The 27,109-nt window shown below is 35.6% G+C and overlaps 1 protein-coding gene across 1 annotated transcript in view; it reads right to left on the bottom strand.

Moving 5' to 3' along the window:
• NETO1 (neuropilin and tolloid like 1) overlaps positions 1–27,109 on the bottom strand; it is an 86,033-nt gene that overhangs the window by 18,911 nt on the left and 40,013 nt on the right. The window contains exons 5-7 of the mRNA XM_061169818.1: positions 13,726–13,767; positions 13,480–13,607; positions 4,552–4,780 (exon numbers count right to left, since the gene is read on the bottom strand). Coding sequence (XP_061025801.1) covers positions 4,552–4,780; positions 13,480–13,607; positions 13,726–13,767 — 399 coding nt within the window. The remainder of the gene's footprint in view (positions 1–4,551; positions 4,781–13,479; positions 13,608–13,725; positions 13,768–27,109) is intronic.

Raw genomic sequence — 27,109 nt, 5'->3', positions numbered from 1 at the left:
TACAAAAGATATTGTAGGATTCTGTGCCTTCCACAGAATCCTTCAATTCAACTCCTCTTTGAAATTAAATACTACTGTATGTATATTTCTTTACTGTAAATAAATCTGTAGTTTAGACTCTATGGCCTTTTGCCATAAATTGATATGAAACGACATACATAATCTCATTTTAGCTAATTATTGTAAACATTATTCCCACATCTTTAAAATGAACAATTTTCTTTTCATCTCTTTTTACTTGCATGTCTGTTTTTAACAGAAATATGCTGCCCGTTAATCAAGCATTAAGTGATTGAGATTTTATCATGGTGTAAATAAGAGCCGAAGAGCAGTTGAAGGTAGAACTTCAGAAGTCACAATGAGATATTACTATTGTATTCATTCATTCTAGTTACTGCAAATTCACGGTGTGTTCAGGAAAAGGCTGGATCAGAAAATCTGGCTTGTGACTCAATGTGAAGAGGTACATTTCACTAATGTCTCCATTATACATATACAATAGTTAAATATACAATTCTATCATAATTGATCATGCATTTTCTTAAGTATGCTCAACATTGAAATTACACTAACTATAATCAATTTAAAAATTTTTAGATGATTTTTTTAGAGCAAGACCAACGTCTTTATAAAAAGTGATGCAAATGTGTAAAACTCTATTCTTATAGGCAATCTTAAATTGAGTCACTAAAATAAAATATAGCATACTTTCAATATCAATGTGAGAATTATTCAAAGTATTCCGTCTTTATCTCAAGTTGGATCCATTCTTCTTTATCCTCAGCTGTGTTTCTAACCGTGATTCTCCCTCATAATTGTTGATTTTTGACCCAAGAAAGCAAATTAGTCGCAGTGGTTAATACATTTTCCTCTTCATTTCAGAATACATTTAAAGTGTAAATAAGTCATCTTTCTTAGCGAATACTATCCAAAATTAATACCTAAAAATCTGAGGTCTTTTTCGGGTGCCCATCTATGCGTTCATCTCCATTGTATGAATTATTTAAGAGTGGACTCAGCATTCTGAGTAATCTGAGTACAAAATGCCATTTGAAGTATTAAAAAGACTATAATCCAATGAAGTAAGACAGTGCCTATTTGGTGATAACACTGATTGTTTGTTCTCTAGTTGATAGGTTTCAAAGTTGCTCTAAACATTTTTTTAGCAGCAGCCAACAGCAGTGTGATACCATTAATCAGGGCAGCAATCTCAGGCAGAGCTGAGAAAAGGCTGAGGTGAAGAGTTAGCAAGACAGTAGGGGCAGGAGTATGATATTTATAGGATCTATCTATAGGGAAGATGTTATTTCTCATGACACAGTTGAAGGTAAATACTTCTCAATTCAGTGATCTTATATTCCTCCCATTACATTAGAGGATATTTTTCATTGTTGCAAATGTTGGCATTTAATCCAGACTTTTAAAATTCTTCTAAGGTGCCTGTGAAACCTCAAAGTAGGATGACTCATAGTAAGAATTTCTACGCCTCTCTCTTATACACTCATCCTTTCCCTTTACTGTAATTTATTCAGATACAAATGTAAAAATAAAATGAGTTGAAAATATATTCCCACTTGCATCCATTAGTCAGGTCTTACATTCTTGCCTCCGTGCTGTTTTCAAATCATTAAGCATGGTGTTGAGGGTATTCAGGGAAAGTCAGTTAACTTCCCTGGGTCTTTTCTTTTTCTGTTTGAATTCATAAAATGTTTGAGATAGAAATAGATGGCTTCTAAGCTCTTATCTAACTCCTAAAAATATCCTATGGTCCTAATATAAGACGTTTTGACAGATATTAGAATAGTGTTGAATATGCCCTAAGCACTTTTCAACACTGCACGGGGGATACCATCTAATAAACATAGGAACCAAGAAAAATATCAAGGTGATTTCTCATTATTTGAGTAAGAAAAAGCTGGTCATTGATTCACATCTCTAATCTTTATTCCATATGTGTGTGTATGTGGAATAAAGATTAGAATCACCCATTTCTGAATAAAAGAATTGATTGAAGTCAACTTCCTGTTGTTTTGAAACCTTTCCTCTCTTATCGGGAATACCTTGATTTCAAAGCAAAAATACTTAGCCTATACCCATATACTCCATCACATGCTGACTTTGATAGTAGGCATGTAATAGTAGAATTCTGCACAGTTTTAGTCAAGGCAGAAAAAACAAAATATCATAACAAAACTGCATAGGCAACATGACACAGAGGATAAATTTGTTTCAATCAAAGCTTCCCGTAAATTTATGAGATAATCACGGAAACTGCTACGTAATACTCACTCAGATGAGCGTGATAATCCATCCATCCACTGTGTAGGAACATTAAGTGGCTTTCTTAGGGACAATACCCTGTTTCTTTTGGATTAGTCACTGAAAGTTCACCCACTTGAATGACTTCCAGGGGTTATTTAATTACAGAATGAAAACTCTGTCTTTTAGCTCAAAAATATCTCTAATGATATATACACAGTATGATATAATTCACCATTTCTTATATAAGCAGAATTTTAAAGTCTCACAGGTCTTAATCTTCGAGATGAAAGGGACCTTAGACGTTAGCTAGTCTTCCTTTTCCCCTGTCCAACCTAGACACTTCCCCTACACCATTCACGCCCGATGAGAACCCATTTCTCATATATCCTTCTGTGAAATATCCTCTGTGGGAACCCATTCAATTTTGGAATATTGCAGCTCCTATGATCTAGACATTTCTTCTTCCTAAATTACACTCAAATGGTTTCCTATAATTAATTTAACAAACATTAATCTTACCTCTCAAACATTAATCCATATCACCCACCTAAGTGTAAGGTACTTATCACATTTTGAACAAAAGAAATCTGTAAGATAAACATTCCTTCTCCTTTGCCCTTTTCCCATGATTCTAGATGCTTCTGCATCCTGGTCAGCCTCTTCTAATAGATGACTATTCTCCTCAGTAATAACACCCAGAAGAGAACAGGCTATGCAATTTGCATTTTGACCAGGGCAACTTCCTACAGGAGTATCTTCTTTGAGCTGCTTATTGCATTTTCCTTAATATAAGCCAATACTGCATTAGATCTTTTTTGTCAATTATTTAAAAAATTATTGGCTTATGTTGAGTTTGAATGCAATAAAACCTTAGGAAGTCCTAGGAGTCAGAGTTTCTTTACTTGATATATGAAACGTAAGAATACATATTTTAATTTATCCTTACTACATTTTATGGCATAGCTTTGATAAAAATTGCATATTTTTGTGATAGTTTTAAAAACTTGATTATATCAACTGACATATTAACTAGAACTTCCATATGTGTTAAATTAGAAAGTTCTCAATCTGTGATTATCCAAGACTGACAAAAATATTGAATGAGGTACACTCTGCGCCTCACCAAAGGCACAATCGACCGGATACCAAATGTGCTATCTTATAGCCTGAATTTCTTCAAATTCTAGACAAGAAAATGATGAGGGTTTTTTGGCCAGATACCTTGCTGAAATAAAGATGCACTCGTTCTAACATGTTGATCAACTCCTGAAACGAAGACATAGATAGCAACATGCTGTTGAAATCTGCAATAATCTTGGGTGGGAGATTTAACATACTCTGTGACGGTATCAAGATTTAGAAAGACTGAGTGACATTCAGTACTTCTGGGGCCCTAGAATTCTCCAACTGGGTAATTAAAGAGCAATTTAAAGCCCAAACTGTTTATTTATGATACAAAGTAATTGTCTAATACATTTAACATTTATGAATTGAAAAAACAGTGACTGCTGTGCCTATCACTGAGAAATCCTTGACATTTCAAAAATATTTTGTCTTTTCTGTTTTTAAAAAAATGTATAGTTTCAAATGGTAAAGTACTGATTCCTTGAAGCTGAATTTCTTAGGTTTATTTTTCATTTGTATAAATTTATTAAACATGAATTATTCAAAGCTTCTAAAGAACAGTTCAAACATATATCTATTAATATAATTCATTATTTGTTAGAACATGATTTTCTAAACTTTCTGTGCTTTGCCCATAACTCTGGGTGTCATCCATTGAACCGTTTAAACTATTTTCTGGAACTTTTTCTATTTACTCTCTTCCCAAGCAATTCTCCCTCTTTGCCTACTTTAATAGGAGCTCTGTAGTCACAGACCTATTTGAAATCAATGGGACGGCAAGAGAAGCTTACTAAAGAGAACCTACCCAATATCTCTATGCAGGTTTTTAAGACTTAAACTTCATTGGAAGCTGCTGCCTCAGTTCCATAGCTTGGTAAGAGCTAAACCAAAGACAAACAAAATTCATAATTTCCCAATTGAATAGTGTGAAATGTCTTAAGCAAGGCTATGATGCATATGCTGATATAGGTAATCAAAAGGTAATAGGTAACTCTCCTGTCCCTGGGCCAAAGTGAAGGAAAGGGAATCTCAGCGATGTGAACAACTTTTTAAGGCTCAGCCTGCTGTGTTCAAACTGCATGAAGAAAACACCATGAACAGTTTATGAGATTTGCATCATCTGACACATTTGAAGGATAAACAGTGAAGTGCAGAGATTCTTACGTTCTTGAAAGGATGTGAAGAGCATCTGAAACCGGCTGTTGCGACTGCCCTCGTCCGCCCACATGCGGATGACCCCGAGACCTGTACGGAGCATGACGTCGTTGGCCACCGTGCTACAGAACTTGGCTTTCAGATCCTCCACGGAGCTGCTTCCATCATACACCGCCACGAAATTCCTTTTGCATTCATTTGAATTCTGCATCTCATAGTCCAAGAATCGTAAGTAGATCTGTAAAACAACAAAGATAGGATAATTTCCCAGAATGAATATAGGAAAGTAGTTCACTAAGCACCAGAACGTCCCTTCTCTTTCTGTCTCACAAGACAGTCTTGATTGCAATCAATCTTATTATTTTTTCCCTGTGGAAAGTAAAGATGTATGACTCAGATCAACTTGTGTTTCAAATTATTTTCAAATGTTATTGTCCTTTCTTTAGGTAAATGTACCAGTTCCCATAGCTGAGTATTTTTACACAAATGATCCTTATTTCTTCTCATAGCTTATCTGGAATCAGTTATTAGTTTTCATACTTACACACTGTTTTACTTTAATCAGCACAAATGTGTTTTAAATATTCCTGATACATTTTTGTGATAGTTCCGTGGCTTCAATGTACTTCCAAAAATTCATGGAAAAAAATAATTTGTACTAATATCAAACAAAAACAGAAATGGTTTCAAAAGACAGTCTCTGATTTTATTTTGTTTAGATTATTTCACATAACTATGCTGCTTCATTTTTGAGGTTCAGAATATTTCAAAAAGCACAGCTAATCTATGATCATTCTCACCACAACAGGGTCAAGGCATTTTAAGTCCACATAAATAAAAATTAAATTAACACTTAATGAGTAAAAAGTACTGCATAACCTACTTTATAGATTACTGTTAAATACTCCCAACAACTCTATAAAGCGGCACATTTTTATTGTCATGTTCAGGAAATGCAGACTCGGATGGTATAAACTGCAAATTAGACACAGGTTCCTTCCAACTCTCTAGCCCATAATCCTTCCACAATATTATACTGCTTCAGACATACTGTTTTAAGAGCAACAGATATTATTTGACTCTGCACAAATGTGCATTAAAAATCACAAACAATTAATTCAACCAATGATAAATATGTATGTATAATGGGCTACTACTCAGCCATAAAAAAGAACAAAATCCTGCCATTTGTGACAACATGGATGGACCTTGAAGGTATTATGCTTACATGAAGTAAGTCAGGTGGAGAGAGACAAACGCTATGATTTCACACAGATGTGGAATCTATAAAACAAACAAACAAAATCAAACTCTTCGATAGAAAAAACAGATTAGTTGTTACCAAAGGGGAAGTGAGTTGAGGGTGGGCAAAACAGGTGAAAGGGGTCAACTGTATGGGAATGGATGGTAACTGGACCTGTGGTGGTGACCACTCTGTAGAGTACACAGGTGGTAAATTATAATGCTGTACACCTGTAACTTATATAATAATAATATTAAAAAAAGAATGTTCACTCCTCCCACTCCCCAACCACAGCGGCATGATTCTCCCTTTGTGCTAAAGTATTTTGAACATATTTTAAGCTTTAGTTACAGGTTATATGTACCTTTTGCTAAACTGTGTGTTCCTGAAAAGCTGGGGTGGTGGTGTACTTATTTGATTCTTAGTGTTACACCATGTGTGATGTATGTTAAGCACTCACTCCATAAAATTTGCACGGATGTACATTTAATGACCTACTGATTGGAAATTCTGTTTTCTTTATTAACTTCATTTTTTCAGCATCTCTCTCATATTTATTGGGCACCTATACACCAGACTTTGTTTTGAGTGCCATAAATCATGATAATTACATAGAATAATTGACATTTTATTATTTGCAGTAGAAAATGACATGCAAGAATTTTCAAAACAAGGTATTTATAACTCTAAACTATGACATAAAAGCATATACGTCATATGTTGCAGACTTATAAGGAATTGAGTGTAAATAAAATGTGAGTCCCAAGGCAGGAAGTCCTCATATAACTCTCAGGAGGAAGAACAAAAAGAGAAAAATAGGGGGAAATGGGCAAAACTGAGAAACAATGGAAAGCACTGTAGTTTCATTATGCTTTGCATGGTGAGCAGGTTTTCATGTATATGCAATCTGTAACATCTCAGTTGGAAGCTATCCCAAAATTCCCAAATACTTTGATACTGACTTTAAATTAACTGCCATTACTGCAATCTTATAAAACATACAGCCTAAGAAAGCCTGCCTGTTCTTCATTCCTCCGTCACTGCTTTGCTTTATTCTATGAAAAGTTCAAATATTACTCATGTAGCCCATCTTGGATCCACTCTTCCCAACCAAATGTTACATCCTGAAAATTTCAAATTGTCCACCCTAGGAAGGCATATCTGAAAATGTTAAACCTTCCAAGTTTCTACTAACTGGTTTGTTTTTCAAATTTTCACAAGGATTTGTAAAAAGGAACTGGGTCTGTAGTTAGATGACCTTTACCAGGAAGCTGGAGCACAGGAGACAAAATAGCTTGCTCAAGGAAAATAAGTAAATCAACTTGAGAGCCTTAAATAGTATTAAAATCCCAAAGTTTTGTTTTAAAGAGCTCTTCATTAGCCCCATCCTGAATAAAAGTAAACAAATTGAAAACACTATAAAAATATAAGAAGTGTAAATACCTATAAAATCTAGGTATTCTTAGAAAGTGAAGAAGTTGTTAAATGCAACAAAAATCAAATATATATCTATATTCTCAAATACTATACAATGACTCCAACATAGTTTATTAGACCTCAAAAGAATACGCAATTACAATTGTAAACATACATAGCTACTAACAGGAGAAAACACTGAGTAGGGTAACTGAAAACCCCTCCCTCCAATGTTCTTACAAAGCTATAAAAAGCAAACACCATCCCCACAGAAAGAAAAATAAAGTAATCGTTTGACTAATTCAAGAAAGAAAGATATTTGATCCTGTGACATTTTCAGGTTGAGTGATTCAGTGGCCAAACATGTCTGAACAATTATTTCAGAAACTCAACTTAACATACTAACTTAGTATTTGCATCATGTACTGGCAATAACTAAGACATTGAGCTAACACATTATTTCACTCAAATCTCTCAACAGTAATACACACTATCATTATAACTATTTTAAAATGAAAAAACACACCGAGGTTTAGAAAAGCTAAGTAACTTTCTCAAAGTGACACAGGCCCTTTACTGATAGATTGGTATTGAACTCATATTGAATATGCCTGACACTTTTCTCCTTAGTATCAAACTTTGCAGCCTCATATAATTTTTTTGAAAATTTTCAAAGACCGATATTCCAGAAAGAAAGTTATAGTCTTGAATAAAAACAAACTCCAACAAAATCGACAAATAAACAAGCAAAGCAAAACCATTTCTATTTTTCTAAAGGGGCTAAGAAACATATTGACGATTGAGATATGAATAACATTCACAGAAAATAAATGTGTCTCTCTGAAGTAAATGGCTGTCTTAAATTTTCTTTAAAAATAAGACTATCTTATAGAAGAATACTGCTGTAGTTAGAAAGACAATTTGCATATTTGGCCCATGTTTTCTCACTTGACAGTTCTAGAGAGTGTGAACTTCCACGGGAGATGAGTGGTTTGCATTCTTACATGAAGGGCAATGGCTGAAGTCTAAGAAACTTCTGTATCTAAAGACTATTCTTATTAGACAGAATACTATTCATAGAGGAAGTGAACGATTACAGTCACTAGATTTTATATATTCACTTCTGAAGCATTCAATCATTTAAAAAAATTTTTTTAATAGTTTAAAAAATGAAATAAAATATTCCAGTGGGTATTAGCTTTACTGGGTACAGAGCTGTTACTGCAAAAGCCAAATGCCTTTAGCCAGAAAAGTGATCAAGTTTTCCCACACTAGCTATAGTATATATCATATAAAAACCCTCCCTACATTAGGATTTAAATGATATCTCATCAGCTTAGAGCTTGTGCCATAATATTACTAAGGGGAAGAATGCCATATGACAATGTTTTTACTTAAGGTAGAAAACCACAGAAAGCTCGTTAGTCTCTCTGCTGAAGAAAAGAGAAAGTGATAAACAGAATCATATATAACTCCAGTAAAGTAGTCAGATTACAATCTCCTCTCCGTGAATCATTTTGATGCATTCTTCTTTCTAATCAATCACAAAGAGTTTGAGCTGACAAGATGATTTATTGAATAGGACGTGGGAGGCTTCAGAACACATAAACAATTTCTAGTAATATCTGTCTTCCAAATCACACTAATGTAGAGAGCAGAATCCCTTTCGTATACTTAAAGCAAGTAAATCTAGCTAGCGATTTACTAAGTTAATATACTTCTTACAAACGTGTAATAGCAACCATTCAACCGGCTCTCTCCTCTCATGTCACAATGATATGCAAAATACAAACATTGTTTGGCGCAATTATTTAAGATTTGCCAGAAAAGTTTTCTCCATGATAAATACAAATTAAATACACCACAGTCTGAGAAACACTAACCACGGTTTCCATATTGCTTTACACTTTGATAAATAAAGCTACATTCTAAAAAGCGTGTAGCCCAGGACTTCTGTGGTTGCTTTTTATTTGTGGCTGGACTTGCCAGGCCTTATAATTTTAGGTAGGATAGCCCATGAATTTAGAGGGTAGCACTTTATTTGGAGGAAAAAACCAGAACATCATACTACTGAAAAAACACACACCCCGCACAACAAACCCAGACACAACCATATTAAAATGATTTTCTGGCGTGCACAGACAAGTATCAAAATATTTCCGGTCCATCTGAATAACCCTCCAAAATCTGATGCTACAAAACTGAGATTTCATTTAAAAACAAAGTTGAACCATAACATTGGTAGTTTTCTAATCAGTTAAGATTTTCTATCTGTTTACCCAATTTGTATTTTCATTTTGGAGATAATAAGGGCAGACTCAATCTTTAGAATCCCTAAACTTATCATTGTAATCAATTATTGTTGCCACCCTTCACCTGTTGCATTAATTTTCTCCTTGATCCCATAACAAATTACCACAAATTGAGCAGCTTTAAACAATGCCCATATATTATCTATAGATTAGAAGTATTGGTGAGCTGGACTTTGTTTTTTTTTTGCTAAGGTCATATGAGGCTGAAAACTCAACTTCACTATAAAAGATTGATTTATTGTATTTGTCAAGTTTTTCTGCTTTTTATCCTAATTTTAATCAAAGTATTTTGAATTAAGTAACATTTAAAAATTAATTTGAAGTTTTAAATGATAGATAATTAATAAAAGCTAGTTTTATTCTCCCAAGACCTTAATCATTAAATTAATTATCTTCATGTATACACTTTTAAAAGCCTTTTGACTTATTTATTTTCTTGTCTTAACAAATTTGACAATTTCCCCAAAGAGTGTGGTTTTGTGACATGACACTGGACTTCGAGTCAGGACATGGAGAACTGGCTTCAGCCCTTTTACTAACTAATCAAATATTTAAGCAGTTACTTACCATAGATTCATCATGTTTTGGTCTTAAAAGGAGTTTAATATTATCTATGCCAAAAAATTACTTGACTTTTTAATTATTATACAAAATCCCTGCCAAACTTTACTTGGATTCCTCCCATGGACTCTCATTTGATCTTTGGGCATCTCCATTATTAAAATAAAAAACAAAAACCTTCTTTATATTGAATATTTCTCTAGATTCAAGCACACAAATAAATTGCAGTACTTGAAAACATGCAGATTAAGCCTTATCCTCTTATTTCTGTCTCCTAACAGTTCTTCAAATGTTTGAAGATTGTCACCATGTCCATTTTTCTAGATGTATATACATCAGTTTATTTTTTCCACGAGTTCTAACTGAATGACAGATTTTTCTTGGTACTGGGTATCTAGAGAGAAATAAGTCTCAGCCTTCATGAAATTAACATTGTTAGCAAGATTGGCTCATCCAACAGTCTTCTCTAGTGGTTCTTTACTGGACCAGATCCAGAACTAGACACCATAACACTCTCCTACTACCCTTGCTCTAGAATCTGTATGAAAACCAAAGTGTTGCTTACAGAGGCATATTTCGACATCCCATCGTTAACCAACTTGACTATCCTGACTCACCGTATTCATCTGTTAAAGGAGCACATCAGTAACGGATTTCCAACTTTCTTTCTGGCTCTGGTATTCCAGTTTCTAAGAAATCTGGGTTAATCACATTCTAATTAAAGGCGATCATCTATATTACAATTCTCAAACAAAGGAAATATAAGATATTGTATTTTCTGTTTGTGAAAAGGCTGAGAAGCAATATACACTTGATGAAAATTTTAATAGAACCCCAGTAAGCTATTTAGCACTTTCATTGTGTAATATGTTTCTGTCACTAGTTATCATTCAAATATTCGCATGAGCCATTTCAGGTTTAACTTGTGCTTTGATAGTCTGTTCTCCGAGGCTGCTAGGAACTCCATATAAATAGAAAGCCCACATAGGCTGTCATCTCCAGTTCTTGCTTTTCTCGACAGTTATTCAAAGCCACTTCCTATCCCCTAACCTTTAATTTAACAGAGAAAGCCTGTCACAATAGAGCCATCTTTGTCCAGCTCTGCAGGCGGCTTACCCTTTGGGTCACGGAATGCCAAATTCTGTAACAGGCAGGTACACTGGGTATTGTTGTTCTGCAATTGTACAGAAGACAGTCTATTTACCAGCTGGAAGGAAATGGTTGTGTGTTTACAATTCCATAGAAACTGTCTCTTTGACACTGAGGTGACAAAGGTGCTAGTTATGACCATGAGGTGGGACTCAAATATTCCCTGTTGAAAAAAAATCTAAAAACTCTTTCACTCATAGAGTTTAAGGAAAATAAATAGCACATGTGAACCCACAGATTATGTAAGGGAGCATAATAAACTGCAATCAGCTCTCACATCATCTTTGTAGTGGGTTGGGTTTTATGTCACCAGTAGCCTTGGATTTTTTTTTTGAAGGAGGAATCACTGTGTCTTTCTTCATAATGCAATTAACTTTTTAAAGACTTGTTCAGATGCAAAGAGACCTGCAGTGGCAAAGCTGGAACTTGGACCATGGTCTGAATCTCCATTACCAGAAGTTTGGGGAAAGTGTTCCACACTTCCAAATTATATGCAAACCCCAAAGACATACTCATGGGAAATCAAGTGAAGAAGGACAAAAATATTTCCTGAAATACCAACTCCCTCAGAGATGAGTTTTATTTTTCCCTCATCCTAAATATCCAGCCACCAAATTCTTTTGTATCTAGCTTGAGGTGTTAACACCTCTGTCTTTTCTAGACAGGGAAAATCTGTTTTTCAAAAATGCAGATCTGATCACATCACTTTCCTGTTTCACACTCTTCCATGTATCACTAATGCACTCAGGATAAATCTGGGCTCTTTAGGGGAATGGACAGAACCCTTCGGCTTAACCACTCACCTCCATAGTTCTGCTTTCATTTGGTCACATGCAGTTACTTTAATTCCTGAAGAAGCATGCTCTCTTATGATCCCATGACCTTACAGGTGCTATTCACTCTACATGGAGAGTCTTTCCCACTTTGTCTACCTGACGGCACCATTTCTCATTAAGATTCAGAGGACGCCCTGCAATGCAATTTGATTCCACCTTTGATTTTCCTCACCAGCTATATGTGGTCTTTTCCCTCACTCTACTACACCTTATAAATACCTTAATGATCTTGTCATATTCTATGGATTATTTTGATACATAGTTGTCTAAGGATTAAGCTGGAAACATGAGGACAGCGTAATTTTTCATTTCCTCAGCATAGTGCTTGAGAGTTTATAGCATCATTAAGTCAATTAATTAAATAACAAACTGTTTCAACCTCAATAAATGGGCAACTCCAAATCTAATAAATCAGTAAAGCTCGGTTGTAACTATATTCTATAAATGAAGGATGACAATAAAGGGAGAATAAGCAAGTAATAGACACTCTAAACCTGTGACAGCTACTGGCACAAAATTACTCATCCCAATATTTCTTAAGATACATCCATAATAGAATGAATAGGGTTGTTCTAAACAAGTGTTTCCAAAACAGTGATCTGAGTCTGAATCTGGCCCACAATATATTTACTTTAATACATCTAATGTTTCCCACTTTTAAAATTTATCGTCAACATTTAAAAATCAGGGTAATCAGGGACTTCCCTGGCAGTCCAGTGGTTAAGACTCCATGCTTCCACTGCAGGGGACGCACGTTTGATCCCTGGTCGGGGAACTAAGACCCCACATGCCACGCAGCATGGCCAAAAAATTAAAAAAAAAACAAAACAAGGTAATCAACATAAAATCTAGATATTGGGCATATTATGAAGAAAATGGAGGACTTGGTGATGCTGGACCAACATTTTCTCATGATGATCATCAAGGAGTTTAATAGGCAGTTAAGGACCCGCTGTCCCTTCTTCATGGTCCTAATCACCACTGTCCCTCAGCCCTATTGCAGGTTTATTTTATATTCCAGAGACACATGACTTTGGGAGCCCTGGACAATTTCTTCCATAGATATGATTTTAGGTTAAAAAGCAAGTAAACTACAGATACTGACAATAAGGACATAAGTTATGCTCAGAACCATAGCTTATATATGACATTTCAATGCATTTTTCAGAGAGGTAGATTTACCCCAGGGTCTCTTATCCAGGTTATCCAATGAGCTCTTCAACATCCTCTCCATATTATTTATGACCTTGGAAGTTACATTAAACAGAGGAAGACGATTTGCAATTCAAAACTAAAAGAAAATGATAGCTTATGATTGCACTCTGAAATGAACGAAGCATGTCCAGTTGGTTCAAAGCAGTGCACGCTGGAGACACTTTGCAAGCCAACTGTCAAACCGGCATTTCACCTTAAGACTGACCTTGGATCGTGGAGGTGCTCGGATGTACCACTTGCAATCAACGGCCTCGCTAGCAGAAGCTTTGCCTTCCTTCATAATTTGTATAGACTCCACAATGCCTTCAGGGCCGCCCATCTCAAACTCACACACTAAATAACGAAATGCCAAACAAACATACAAAAATGGAGCTTGAGTAATAAACCGAAAGTATATATCATAGCAGAAAACAAAGGCCTCTGAACAGTATTAAATATCTATTTTACCAACCTGGTAATGGTTTCAAAACTCCAAGGTCCTTAAAGTCAGGATCTTAAAAATTGAGAAAAAGACAATTAGTCTTATTCTGCATTTATGACTTAAAATGAGGTTGAGTAAGATACCATTAAATTATTCAGGAATCTGCCTTATAAAACATACTAGGGGAAATTAAATGATTAAATAAAAAGTGCATGATAATGTTAAGACTGAAATGTTAATTTACATAATGTAATATTATTACTACAGGATTTTTATCAATTAAACAAAGTCATTTTAAAAAACCTCCCCATGTCATTCCTTCATCTAATAACCAAATAAAAATCTTACTCATTTTCTTTATAATCAGACAACAGATGTTTTTGTAAAATGTATCCATAGATAATTCAAGGTTTGGGTAAACTTCCATCTCTTCTAGATACAATTATTTTGTCTGATTTAAAAGATTCAATTTCAACTGAAATACTGGAAGCACAAAGTTAAGATGTAAATCCTAGGGTCCTTCTCCCCTGGCTGACGCCACTATCCTGTTTTCATCAAATCTTGTACCGTAACTTTTCATCCCATGCTGGTTTTCAAACTACCACTCAGTCTTCTGCTATGTCTACTCAATATCCAGTCTCTCCCCAGTCTTCTCAATCTACTCCAGTCCAGGAATCTGTCCTTCTCTGCTCATTTGTGCGCTTCAGGGAAGCTTGATTTATCATGAGCCTCTGAAACATCTCAATTGTTATAAGCCAAAAACGGTAGTCTCATTTCCATTTCCTGGAATTGATTTTGAGGTCAGTATACAGCCAGGGTAACATAAAGGTGAGCCTACTGGAGGGCTTCTGAGAACGTTTTCCTTGATAATAAATAGACATAAGGCATACAGTTTTCCCAGCTCAAGTTGTGGTCACGTTTGTGTTGGCGCCTTTGGGATCATGTGTGGTGGGCAACTTGTGATGTTGACAGATGCTAAGGTAAGAAAATGCTGACTCTTATGATGAGCAGAATAGAACCATGGAGAACCGTGAGTCCTTAAGAATATCACTGGGGCCCTGTATTCACCTCGTCTGGAGTTGCACTTCTCTGGGCTTCTTGCTTTTTTGAAACAATACACATCCTTATAGTCTCAGTGACTTTGAATTGATTTTCTCGTATTTATGGGTGAGGGCATCAGAGGCTATGATTTATCTTGGAGGCACATGGTATTCAACTTAAAAGATGATTGTGAATTTTAATTTCTCTTTGCTACTATGGTAGTAGTGATAAATCAAAAATCTTACAAAGTTAGAAATGTTTCATAAGACACCACTCAATAATAGTCTAGGGCTGAAATATGAAAGGGTAGCACTCTTTCTGTATAGAATTAGTTCTGGATATTAAGACCATGTGTGCGTGTGTGTCCGTGTGTACCTAAGTGTGCTTCCTAGTGCATCTGTGTGTGTGAATGCACCAAATCCATAACCTCAGGCTGATTTTACTAGGGTACTTATTGTCACTACAGGTTTTTTTTTTTTTCTACTAAGTAAAGAAAATATTTAATTTTTTGTGTGTTCGTTTTTAAACAGTAATGTGCACTGATTTGTTGAATCTGAAAGTCCTGGATTGGCCCCCCTACAATTTAGTTATATCACCTATTTAGACTCACTTTATTGCAGGACACTATTAGAATACCAGTGGTAATAAATTTTGAATCAAGATACAAATTCCTTTGTATAACTGTTTTGAAAACAGTTCTTTTGCTTTTTTGGAAAAGAAAGACAGAAAGAAATATCTGTATGCAATATCCATGAAAGAAATAGAAATGAGGACAGCATAGTTTATTTGGATCAGGCCTCCTCCTGTCAGAGATTTTTTCCTTCATCTAAATCAACGGATATTTGGTTATTCTTTCAAGAAATGTATATATAATACCTACTATGTACAAGAATATAACAGTTTTGTACAGAATTACTCAGATTGGCTGTCACAATTAAGCAGTTTTATTGGTATTGAAGAGACCCACCCATCAAGCTTGCCTACCCCAGTTATCTGGATTCTTTTTTATTTATTATATCCTTTTTACTATTTTTCATAATGGTCATTATTGCTACTCACTATCTCCTTTTTGATGAGGATGCTTCAGTCTTGCATGGCTGTTGCTATGATTATGTAGTTAGCAACATAATTTGTTGCCTGTGAGAATGTAGTTAGTATACTGTTCTCTAGTTTGAAGGCAAAGATTTGTCATTTTTATAACTCATGCTAGACAACGTTGAGAGAAATTCCAGTTCTGAGAATTGAAAATGTATTTTTGTCATTGTATTAATGGTGAGAGCACTGATTGTTTAAAAAAAAATCTTTAGGAAAAAATCATTTCTGCAATTCCATTTGAATTAGGCACCAGTAATATCACAATCACAATAACACATGGCCCCTACGAGCTGCAAAATAAATGACAGAAAATAAACGACACAATAATTTTTAAAAACAGCCTACACTGAATTTAAGAATATTGAGATTGACTTATTGCTTCAGGGTGTCCAGGGCAATGACATAAATTATTATGCAGAAGCACAGTGACCTTGGACTTAATAGTCATCTACTACTCTACAGCTCCCCAAATCTATTCTCCACTAGGCAACCTGAATAAACTTTTAGAAATACAAATCAAATCATGAAATGCTCCTGGCTTTCCATTGCCCTTAAGTTAAAGCCACAGCTCTTTGTAATGGACTAGAAAGTCCTGTGTGTTCTTGCCCCAGACCACCTGGGCCAACACACCCTAGACTGCTAATCTCTGCTCTTTCCTCTCAAAACACGTGGATCCTTTCTACTTCTACAACATTCTAGGCTGTTCACCTCCTCAGCAATTTGATCTTGCTCTTTTCTCTGTCTTCAGCATCCCTCCCCAGGGCTCCGCACCTGTGAATCTTTCTCATTCTTCAGTTCTTGGCTCAAATATCTCTGAGGAAAGGTCTTCCTGGATGACCCTCTCCAAGGCAGCATTGACTCCCACTTTCTCTTCTCCCTTCATGGTTTCTTTTATCACAATTCACTATTATTTTGCCAGTTGTTAGCTTTTTATTGACCACTTACTCCCACTAGACTATAAGGAAGTACGCTCTACAAGGGCCTTTATGTCTATTCTTCCTCCCTTTATCCAGGACCGAGGACACTGCTTGGACAGAGTGCGTGCACAATAAATGTTATTGACTGTTATTGAATTTACATTACACCGACTTGATTTTCTTATATTGTTGACATATGTACAATGCTTTATACCTACACTTTTCCAATGCAGAGGCTCTCACAGGAAATCTATCAAATTAGGTGCTATATTCAAGACCTACCTCCTATTTACTAAACCTGCATCTTTTTCTTCCTGGCACACAGCTGACTATGTTTCCAGCCTCCCTTGCATGGTATCCCTGTGGATACCATGTCTAATGAAATGTGGACAAAGCGTTGACGTTCACTTGAAGGCTGGGCTCATAAAAACGTCTTGAAAAAATTATCCACTCCCACTTTTGCTCTCCCCTGGTCAACCTCAGAAGGCAGACATTGACGACGTAGAACCCCATCAGCTCCAATTCCTAAATGAATGTGTGGAGTACTGCCTTTTCCTGATTAGGCTAAATGAGCAAGAAGTAAACTTCAATAATGTGAAATTACTGAGGTTTTAGATTGTTTGTTGTTGTTATTACAGCTATTATTCCCCTAACCCAGCGTTGTTCAAGGCTGAAGTTATGGTCAAGGGCCCCTAGGGTCCATGAGACCCTTTCATGAGACCCAAAGGCTAAAGTGTTTCATAATCCTACTAAAATGACATGTTATCTTTAATTTTCCCTGCTATAATCCCTGTAACCCCATTTTTGTCCGATACGTTCTAATTTTGAAATCTTGAATTTTGTCTTGAGCCTACATGGAAGCACAGCTAGAATTAGTACATTTCTCTGTCCTATTTTATAAATACACACACATAGATAAAAGTGTAAGTATTATGAAATTTAACAGTATTTCCCCTGAAATAAAATATATTTATAATATAAGTTTCTTACTGTGAAGGATGGACATTTGTCAGAGATGGAGGAGACTAAACCTCACTTTCTCCATCACCATTACACTGTCTATATCCAAAGTTTGAGAAAACAATGAAACTGATATTTCAAAGCAGTCTCTTATTTATGGAAAGGAGAAATCTACTCTGAATAAAATGAAAAAGCTTCACATAAGAAATGAAAAGAAGACAAAAGCTATCTTTCCTTCAGCTTTATTGATGTCAATAATTTGCCCTATTGTGATTTAGGAAGAAAAATATTTTCTGGTAGTTTTATTGTGACAGTTTGATTGCAACATTATTTTGAGACAAGTAATTGTTTGGGAAGTATTGAATATTTTAAATGTAGACGTAATATGCTCTTTAAAAGCTAAAACTCTCTCAGTATTGTGTGTGCCTCTCCAGCCACTGTGACAATTTACCTTGTAAGATGCTTTGGTGGCTTTTGCATATCTAGTTTGAAAGCTGTAACAGCTAATTTTCGGATCTTAAAGAGTTCATCACATTTATGGTTGAAAAATTCAGTTCTTTTTCTTTAATGATCGACCTCAAAATTATGCCACAACTGAACAAATGCAATAATACCATTCAAAAATGTCCTATTGCATAACAGTCAGTTAAATTTTAACATCTCTGAAGCCTGGGAAAGAACAGATTTCATTATACTTTTGTTTCTTATTTAGAGTTTAGTTCATTTTCTTTGGAGTAGATCCTTCACTTTCATGAGTCAGAGGACTCTGTTATTCCAATTTCTTCTTCAGCATCGTTAGATGTTAAACTGTGCAGTTGGGTTGAGAAAGAAAGTCTTCAGATTTTCCTAATAAAGGTCTACAATGAGTCTTTAAATATTAAAAAAAATAATAATTTTTTATTTTATGGTGCAATAACACATGTTAATATAATAGTTATAAAAGTATATGAGATAATGTTATATAATTATATAGTTATTACATATAACTTTTTATTTGGGAAAATTTTGAATAAACAAAAAATAATATTGCAAAACAAAACAAAAACAAAAGCTAAAAGTCATTTGTTACACTTTTCAAATTAAAAATGACAGTCACTGAAACATGTTACAAAGTAGGTTATCGTATTGTATTGGCTGGAGAAGCACACATAAGACCTGAGAAACTAATAAAGCAACGCCTTTAGTCAGCTGCCATTGCTGAATGTCTACTGGTTGAAAAGTAGTTAAAAAAAAAAAGACAAACCCAGGACACCGTTGCTTTCCAACCATATAGTAACTTGCTGATAGAAAGTTTTAGCTTTAAACAAGAAAACAGAGTTAATATCTTTCTACAGAACCTTACTTTTGTCTAACAGATAGACAGATGTACAGACATGGCTAAGCTTGCTTATTTTCCTTGAATTCGTTCAGTGTCAGCATGGACCAATCATCACAGATCTTCTTTCACGCGAATGCTTGGCAACAAATGCAAGAAGTACTGAAATATCCAAATGTTGGATGACTTTTAAATCTTATGACATACTGAAACATCTGTGTTGACAGTTGCATTGATAGTGCAAAGGCAGTGGTGAATAAAACTGCTGATGCTTTATCCCGAATCAAGACAATGGCACCAAACCTTAGCTATTAGTATTCATTGTATAATTCATCTCCATGCATTCTCGGGGGTAAAAAAAACAATTTTACTTTAAAGTCTCCTTGATGAGGCACTCAAAATTGCTAATTTTTAAAAAATGTACCATTTTGAATACATATCTTTTCTGCAGGAAGAACACAGTGAATCTGTTGACTTTAAGGAAAACAAATTGAAAATATTTGCTGCCAAAGATAAAATTCCACCTCCGAGCAAACAAAAATGTATCCATCACTGTGTATCTGACAGTTCCTCATACTTAAATAATTTTCCGTGTGATTGTTGTTTATGTGAACAAGTGTGCTTTTTGACATTGAATAACTGTCATCTAGTGATGTTTGGTGTTAAATAATTATGCATGGGTAAAAGAGGCATTTGAAGAGCAAAATACATTAATAGATGTTAATGTTAACAGAATACAAAAACTCCATTGATACAGTTTCACATTCCCCATTGCAACTAACCTTTAAGAAACTATCACTTTTTGAGGTTTGCGCTAGTATCCATCTGAAAAGGCTATGAAAACACTCTTCCCTTTTCCATCTACATTCCTCTGTGAGGCTGAATTTGCTTCATATACTTCAACCATAAGAACACACTGCAAAGATGTAATGCAGAGGCACACGTGAGAATCGAGCTGTCCCCTAATAAACTAGACATTAGATTTACAAAAATGTGAAAACAATGTAATTCCCCTAATTATTATTTTAATATTTATTAATAGATATGTTCACTTTCATCAGTTTTTTAAATATGCTTTATGTTAACACATAATTGGTTTTCAGGGTAATTTTTCTATGAATTAATAAATAGCTATTTAAAATTTTATCAGTTTAAATGTCTAATATGATAAATATTGAATGACATAGCTAAATAAGCTGAAGCATTTTGAGGTCTTCAGTATTTTTTTAAGAGAAGATAGGGCTTTTGAGACCAAAATATTTCAGAACTTCTGCCTGAACGAACCCCATCTTTGAATTATGGGTAAATGCCTTCTCCCAACAAAAATCTAACTTACAATTTATCAACTCAGGACTGTGCAATTCATTTATTTTATATTCCAAGGAAATTTCCACAATGCTAGCCACATTGTAGTTGGACTTTCAGTAAATTATTGTTTATCTGATTAGATTATGACTAAATCAAAATCAGAGGCATCTTCATTTTGTTCATCAAATGAACAAAACGGGGGTTCAACAACTTTAGAAAAATAAACGTGTTCTGATCCAAAACCTAAACCTAAAATTTTGAACAAATCACTAAGTGGTTCTGAAACATATTTTTCTTAGCTAAAATCAAGATGCTGGTTTAGGCTTTTATAGCACAAGTGTGCCGTTACATCACAGAGCACAGTAGCGTTGCTAGAACAATTATTGGAAAATGTAATTGCCTGACGTGGCCATGTAACTATACCTGCAAAGCCCTCTGATTATAGAAATCAACTTTGATACTCTAATATGTTTTCAATGCACAGCTCAACCACCTGACGGGCTAGTCTTAGAGAAAGATAATCAATATTTTCATCAAATTTCCACCATCTCACACATCCTGAATTTTGTCATGTGCTCCTAATGTCTCCACTTCTCATCTCTGCTTACTTTTGAAAGCCAGTAATGTCTGTACGCGTATCTTTATTAAATCAGCTTTTGCATCAAAACTAACTGCCCACTTCAATGGGTACTTTCCTGTCCTATTTTACCTGCCTTCAGCCCATCACTGTCGACACCTTGCTTCCTAGTCAAGATTTAAAAGCACTGTTTGTGGTTTTGGAAATCAGTTAACTGAATTTAAGATGCTGTTTGAAAAATCGATTGCAAAAAAACAAAAAAACTTGACAGCGCAGCACTAAGATAGCTTGCATCATCATAGTATTTTACTAATTCAATTTATTTCACTCTTCTCTAGAAGAAACATCTTTCTAGTACAAAATTCATAGCACAATTATTTTAAGCCTCTTTTAAAGGATTACTGTTATCTATGACAATTACAGCTTCATACTGAGTTTGCCTCCCTAAGGGTCTTAATGTTGGCATAGAGTTTACATACCATGACTTCTTTTTTCTAGTTTAACATAAAATTTATTCATATATGAGTTTTAGAAATCAAAACTTATGAGAATTTTAGGAGGGAAGCTTGCAAGCCCCATAAAATATTATTGACATTTGCATGGCCTGTAGAGATGTATTGTTTCCTTATTTTATTGACTTAGCTGTAATATACTATGTTTCCTCAAGATACTTGTATTCATAATTCTAAATATATTGAGAAAATATATTCTTTCTTATAAAATGAATGCACAGATGCTGGTGCTGGATTTTGCTTGTGTTCATATTAAATAGGCTTTTACAATGTTTGTTCTTGATAGTCACAAGGCAATAGTATTATTCTATGCAGAAAATATGTATTTACTATACAGAATAGAGAAAAACCTTGAGGGAAGGAGGGAAGAAGAAATCATCAGAAGACCAAAAGAATAATAAAGACAATTTTTAAAAAACTAGATCATCCAAAACTGGTGTTTGGTGTTTGTATATTTGAATTAGCTATCATAGAACATATTAAATTTTCTGTTCAAAGGAAACCAGGGAAGTTCTTGATTGATTATTAGCAAACCGCCCCCCCTGCCACCAAATTCTCTCAGAATGCCCTTATTCATTCAACCAGTAAGTGATAATGAGCAGGGTCTCCTGGGCACAGAAGCCGTTCTGTGTCCCCCATTCCTTGATTACAGGAAATGGGCTTCATTCAGCCTCCCTGACCTTCCCTGAGTTCCAAGGAGCAGGTCCAAACAGTTGCTAATTAAGGAAGGGAGGGGATGCAGAGACCAGGGAGGAACAGTCAAAGAAAAAATGGTGCAGCCTTGGGGCAGGGTCCTGGCTCCCCCTAAAAAGAGATACACAGAACAATATCTCTGAGCTGTTTTGCAGATACAGAAACCCCTGCCAGGTGGGAGGAGTTAACGGTGTGCTGCCCACAAGCCCGTAGACCCCAGACAGTTGGAAGCAAAAGGCTGATGATGCTGACTCCCCATGACCTCACCACCGACCAATCAGAACAATGTCCACGAGCTGACCACGCCCTCTTTGAACCATTCCTCTAAAGCTTCTCACTACCCCCTCCAGGTCGGGACACGCAGTTTGGAGGGCAGGAGCCTGCTGTGGCCCCCTTTGCCTGGCAAAGCAATAAAGCTATTCTTTTCTATTTCACCCAACACTCTGTCTCCAAGATTTAATTCGGTGTCACGGTACAGAGGCCAGATTCAGCTTCATAAGGACTTCCTAAATCACGCGAAACCACAAATAAATGAGTCCATCTTCTGAACCATCTTCTTCACTAGAACTGATTTAATGGACGTTTCTTGCTGGCACAACTGTGGCGCCAGCACTGTTAGTGACTAAAACACCTCCAATGGCCTCCTCTCTCTATCCATTACTTCCCATTTACTCCCTTCTCAATACCTATTCACGTTTTTTAACATGCACAGCAAGTATTGTCTGGTAATCAGGAGGAAGGGTGGAACATTGACCATAGAAGGGTTTAGGGTAAATAGTTTGGCAGGTAGTATGAAACTGGATCTGAGGTTTTATGCCTAGAAGAGTCAGAACAGGAAATTACTTCATGAGAGCAATTTGAGAGTCTGGGAATAACTAACTGTTTTGGAACCTGCGCCAGCACGTGTAGCACATGGCTGCAGAGGAACAGAATTCTCCTGGCTCTGATATGCCAAGAATTGAAAGCAGGGGTGGCACCACAAATTGTGTGTGTGCGTGGTGAGGAATGGCATTATCCTACACCAGTATCTTTCATCCCACTTAAGTCACTGTATGCTAAATAATTACATCACTGAAAATGAAAAAATTAAAATATTTTGTTAAAATATTACATTTTCTCAGTTTTATTTAAAAATATAAATGCAAATATCCTGAAAAAGCCTTATAAGTTACAGCTAAGTAAATATACTACGGACACATACAGTGGTACAAGCTAAGCAAATTTAGCTTCAAGGCAAGATTTTTTTGTGCTTCCAGTCAATTTGATGAGCCTTAGCCCCTTCTAAATAGAACTGGAACAGCCTCTAACTGGAAACTTCGGGAGTGTCCTCTGTTGGTGCCCCTGGCAAGGACACTAGAGTTTTCATGCCAGGCACTAGCAGTGCCCATGGGCAAGTAGAGCCATAACAGGACTAGAATAAAAGAGCAAATGCAAAACGCCAAGAGCTGGCAGTGGCAATCGATTGGTGTGGGAGCACGCAGGAGGCTCCTCCTGATAAATCCCGGAGAAGCCCATGGAATGACTTGAACAGGCTGAATTTCTGCCAGTCTGGACAAGGCCCTGAAGTTACCTTGTTCTGTCTTTAAATGTAAGTGTGTTCTTATTTTTAAGTCACAACTCTCATCTCCTTTCACCAAGGTCAGTATCTTTGAGTTCTAGCTATCCTACTACTCTTCAAATCCCAAAACCCGGCCACACACTTTTATATAAAAGCCATGGGCAATGCGTGGTGATGTGGAAAGATTGAGATTAGAAGGGCACAAAATGATATGCCAGTCAAATAATAAAAAAAATGAAAAACTATAATGATATTCTATTAAACAAAATGGACTTAAAAGAAAAACCAAAATATAAAATCAAAAGGTAGGGTAAATATTAATTTCATCAAGAAGAGTTCACCAGAAAGTTTGATGATGTTGAACTTGTATTATGTAACAACAATAAGCCTTCTTTCTAAGAGATTAGGATATATCCTAATATCCTAATATCAACTGGGCTTGGTACAAAGCAGAGGACTCACAAATATTAACTAGATAATGGATAGGATACAGATTTCCTAAAGCATAAAGTGATGTATAAATATAAGTTATCTCATCCATGTACAGTTCAGAATTTTAGCTCCTGGGTGAAAAATGGATGAAAAATACCTGAAATATTATTTTTATATACCTAAAATATTATTGTGGTTCTAAAACCATTATTTACAAATTAAATACCATTGCTGTAGCTTCATTGTATATTCTTCACACTGCAATTATTTCTATTAGAAAGTATTTAACTGTGGGAAGTTCATCTTACTAACTCAAATGCCTGAGATCAGCTGGAGAATTTCTGCAGAAAAGTCATAACATAATTCTTACTGAATTTTTATAAACATCCAAATAATGCTGGATACCTGGTAAATTTCCAGATATCCATTTTTCCCTTAATATATAACAACATAGACTAGGTACAAAAGCCCTTGTATGTCAATTTAGCTCAAAAATTATATCCAAATTTTAGATAACAGTAAAATTGAGCTGATCTAAATATGTATGAAGCCATGTAAGAAAGCAGTGTGTCTAATATCGCAATTGGCAATTTCAGAGGTCTACTCCTAGGTGTATGCAACTATCTGAAAACTGAAAAGATCATCATTTTTTTGCATTCTCCACCAGCAAGTAACATGGTCCATTTTAAGTCTAGGGGAATTAAACAGTTACAAAAAATTCATAATCTTTCCATCTCCATTTCTCACATCTCTTTTCATCCCCCTGGTACACATGTCCCCAATATCACAGTGATTCTGCAGGTTTGAATGAGTGTCTGAAACCAGTATTTTTAATGAGTATTTCACTTGAGAATACAAGTGATCAGAGTTGGGTACCTAGTTTTGAACCACTTGTTAAGAAAGTTAGACTAGAGCTCCCTAAACCCCTGCATCTCTGAGAAAGAGTTATTTCTCAAAAGTGTAACCTCCATCTTGGGGAGAATTATAGATGCTAGAGCCCCAGGCAGAGCTGGACTCTCAGGTTCCATTCGGCCCCCAAATCTATCACTTCCTAAAGATTGCAAGAATCAAGTTCATTTTCAGCCTATATCAAGCACAATTTGAAGTGTTCATTGAAATATGTCTTAGAATTTTTAATAATGCTATACTGATATTTCTTTCCACTGGTATTTTAAAAACATTTGTGTAATTGTGAAAATAGTGTTGCATTATAAAAACTGAAATAGTTTGTTTGCCCTTAGACTACAGTTTAAGACCCAGCTCTTTATTGAGACAGTTGTTAAATCGGCATTCCCTTTGCTCATTTTTCTTTCAAATATAAGAGCACCTAAAGTTATTTCATTAGGTGTGAAAATAATCCATGGTTTTCCCAAAGTAATGGTCTATAGCAATATAAATCAATATCATAAATTTTAGGTTGGAAGGAGAGAATTAGGTCTCTCCTGTTTAGTCAGAGAGTACGATTGATGAGATCCCATTAGCTTTATTCCCTTAGACTCTTTTCATTTTATCAATCATTAGCCTTCTCATGATTCTCTGAGATGAAAACTTCAAAAACAAAATTCAAAAATTCAAAAACTTCAAAAACAAAAACTCTTTCACACTGTTCTTTCATCAGCGAGATACCAAGAACTTTCAATTATTTTTGTAAAATCTCTCACTAGCAACCTCCTTTCCTAGTCTGCTATGATCTCGGTCCCAACCCTTATCACCTTAGCCCTAAGGCTTAGGGCATCAGAATCTCAACCAGTCTCTGCCTTAGTCCCTCCTTTATCCAGTGCTTTGCATATAATTTTTGAGCTGAACTGATGCAAAATGCAGAAGTAAGTGCTCCCATATGTGGTCAAATGATTTTTGACAAGAGTGCCAAGACGTTCGAAGGCGAAAGGACCATCTTTTCAACAAACAGTGCTGGGAAAACTGTATATCCACATGCAAAATAGTACAGTCTGACCCTTAACGTAACAACATATACAAAAATCAACTCAAAATGGATCAAAGACCTAATGTAAGACCTGAAATTAGCAGTGTATAGTACTCTTCAGTACAAACTGCCCACAATGAGATAATCTGAAGAAAATCACTCCTGCTATAATTAATTCCCATTATTGTTATAAACATTATGGCCCAGGAGAACTTGAATTTAGAGGCGGGCCAGCAGGTGAGGAGAATAAAATGAGAGTGGGCTAAGGATCCACTTAACACGTGGCCATCACCAGGGGGTCCTACACCATGGGGTATGAATTAAATGTAGGTTTATCACTCTGATAAGCCCCACATCTCCCACGGAGCCCTAGAATTCCCATTCTACAATACCAGGAATCACCAGGAATGCCACCAATCGAGACTTATCAAGACTTCCTCCTCTGGGGGACCCATGCATAGCTAAGTCACTGCTGGCCACTTGGTTACCACAGCACAGGGACAAATGAAAGGGACTAGGAAAAAATTCAAGGAAAGTACAAAAAAGAAAAACAAATGAGCACGGGAAGATTTCTTTATGAAGATATACCAAAAAAAGGTGTGAGAAAAGTTTGAGAAAAATGATGAAGATGAAGGGATGTCTTGCCAAAGTCAGTGGCAAAAGGAACAGCATACAGATAATAAATATATTCTTCTTTAACAATTATCAGGATATAAGAACTAGAGCATGTCCCTGGAAAATAAGACGCAGGAATATAGCTGGAGAATTTACCAATGTTCAATTACAAGAAATTCAGGAAGTGTGTAGATAAAACCATGAAAATATATTGTAAAGAAATTATTAACAAGATTGAAAATACCTGCAGGGACTAGTTATCAAAAAGAGCCCAACATTTTTGAAAAACAACCAAATCGATTTAGAAAAGAAAATCACAATAACTGAAATTAAACCCCCCATAAACAGACTTACTATGAACTATCCAATGGAGAAACGCACAGAGAAACCCACACGGCCAGTGAAGAGTGAGCCTTATTGAGAGCTGTGTGGATGAGCTAGTGCATCCTCAACCAGCTGAGCCTTGA

This window comes from Eubalaena glacialis, chromosome 15 (assembly GCF_028564815.1).
Source record: "Eubalaena glacialis isolate mEubGla1 chromosome 15, mEubGla1.1.hap2.+ XY, whole genome shotgun sequence".
Lineage (NCBI taxonomy): Eukaryota > Metazoa > Chordata > Mammalia > Artiodactyla > Balaenidae > Eubalaena > Eubalaena glacialis.
Note: the sequence above shows the minus strand (reverse complement) of the source record. Positions and strands in the feature narration are given on the sequence as shown.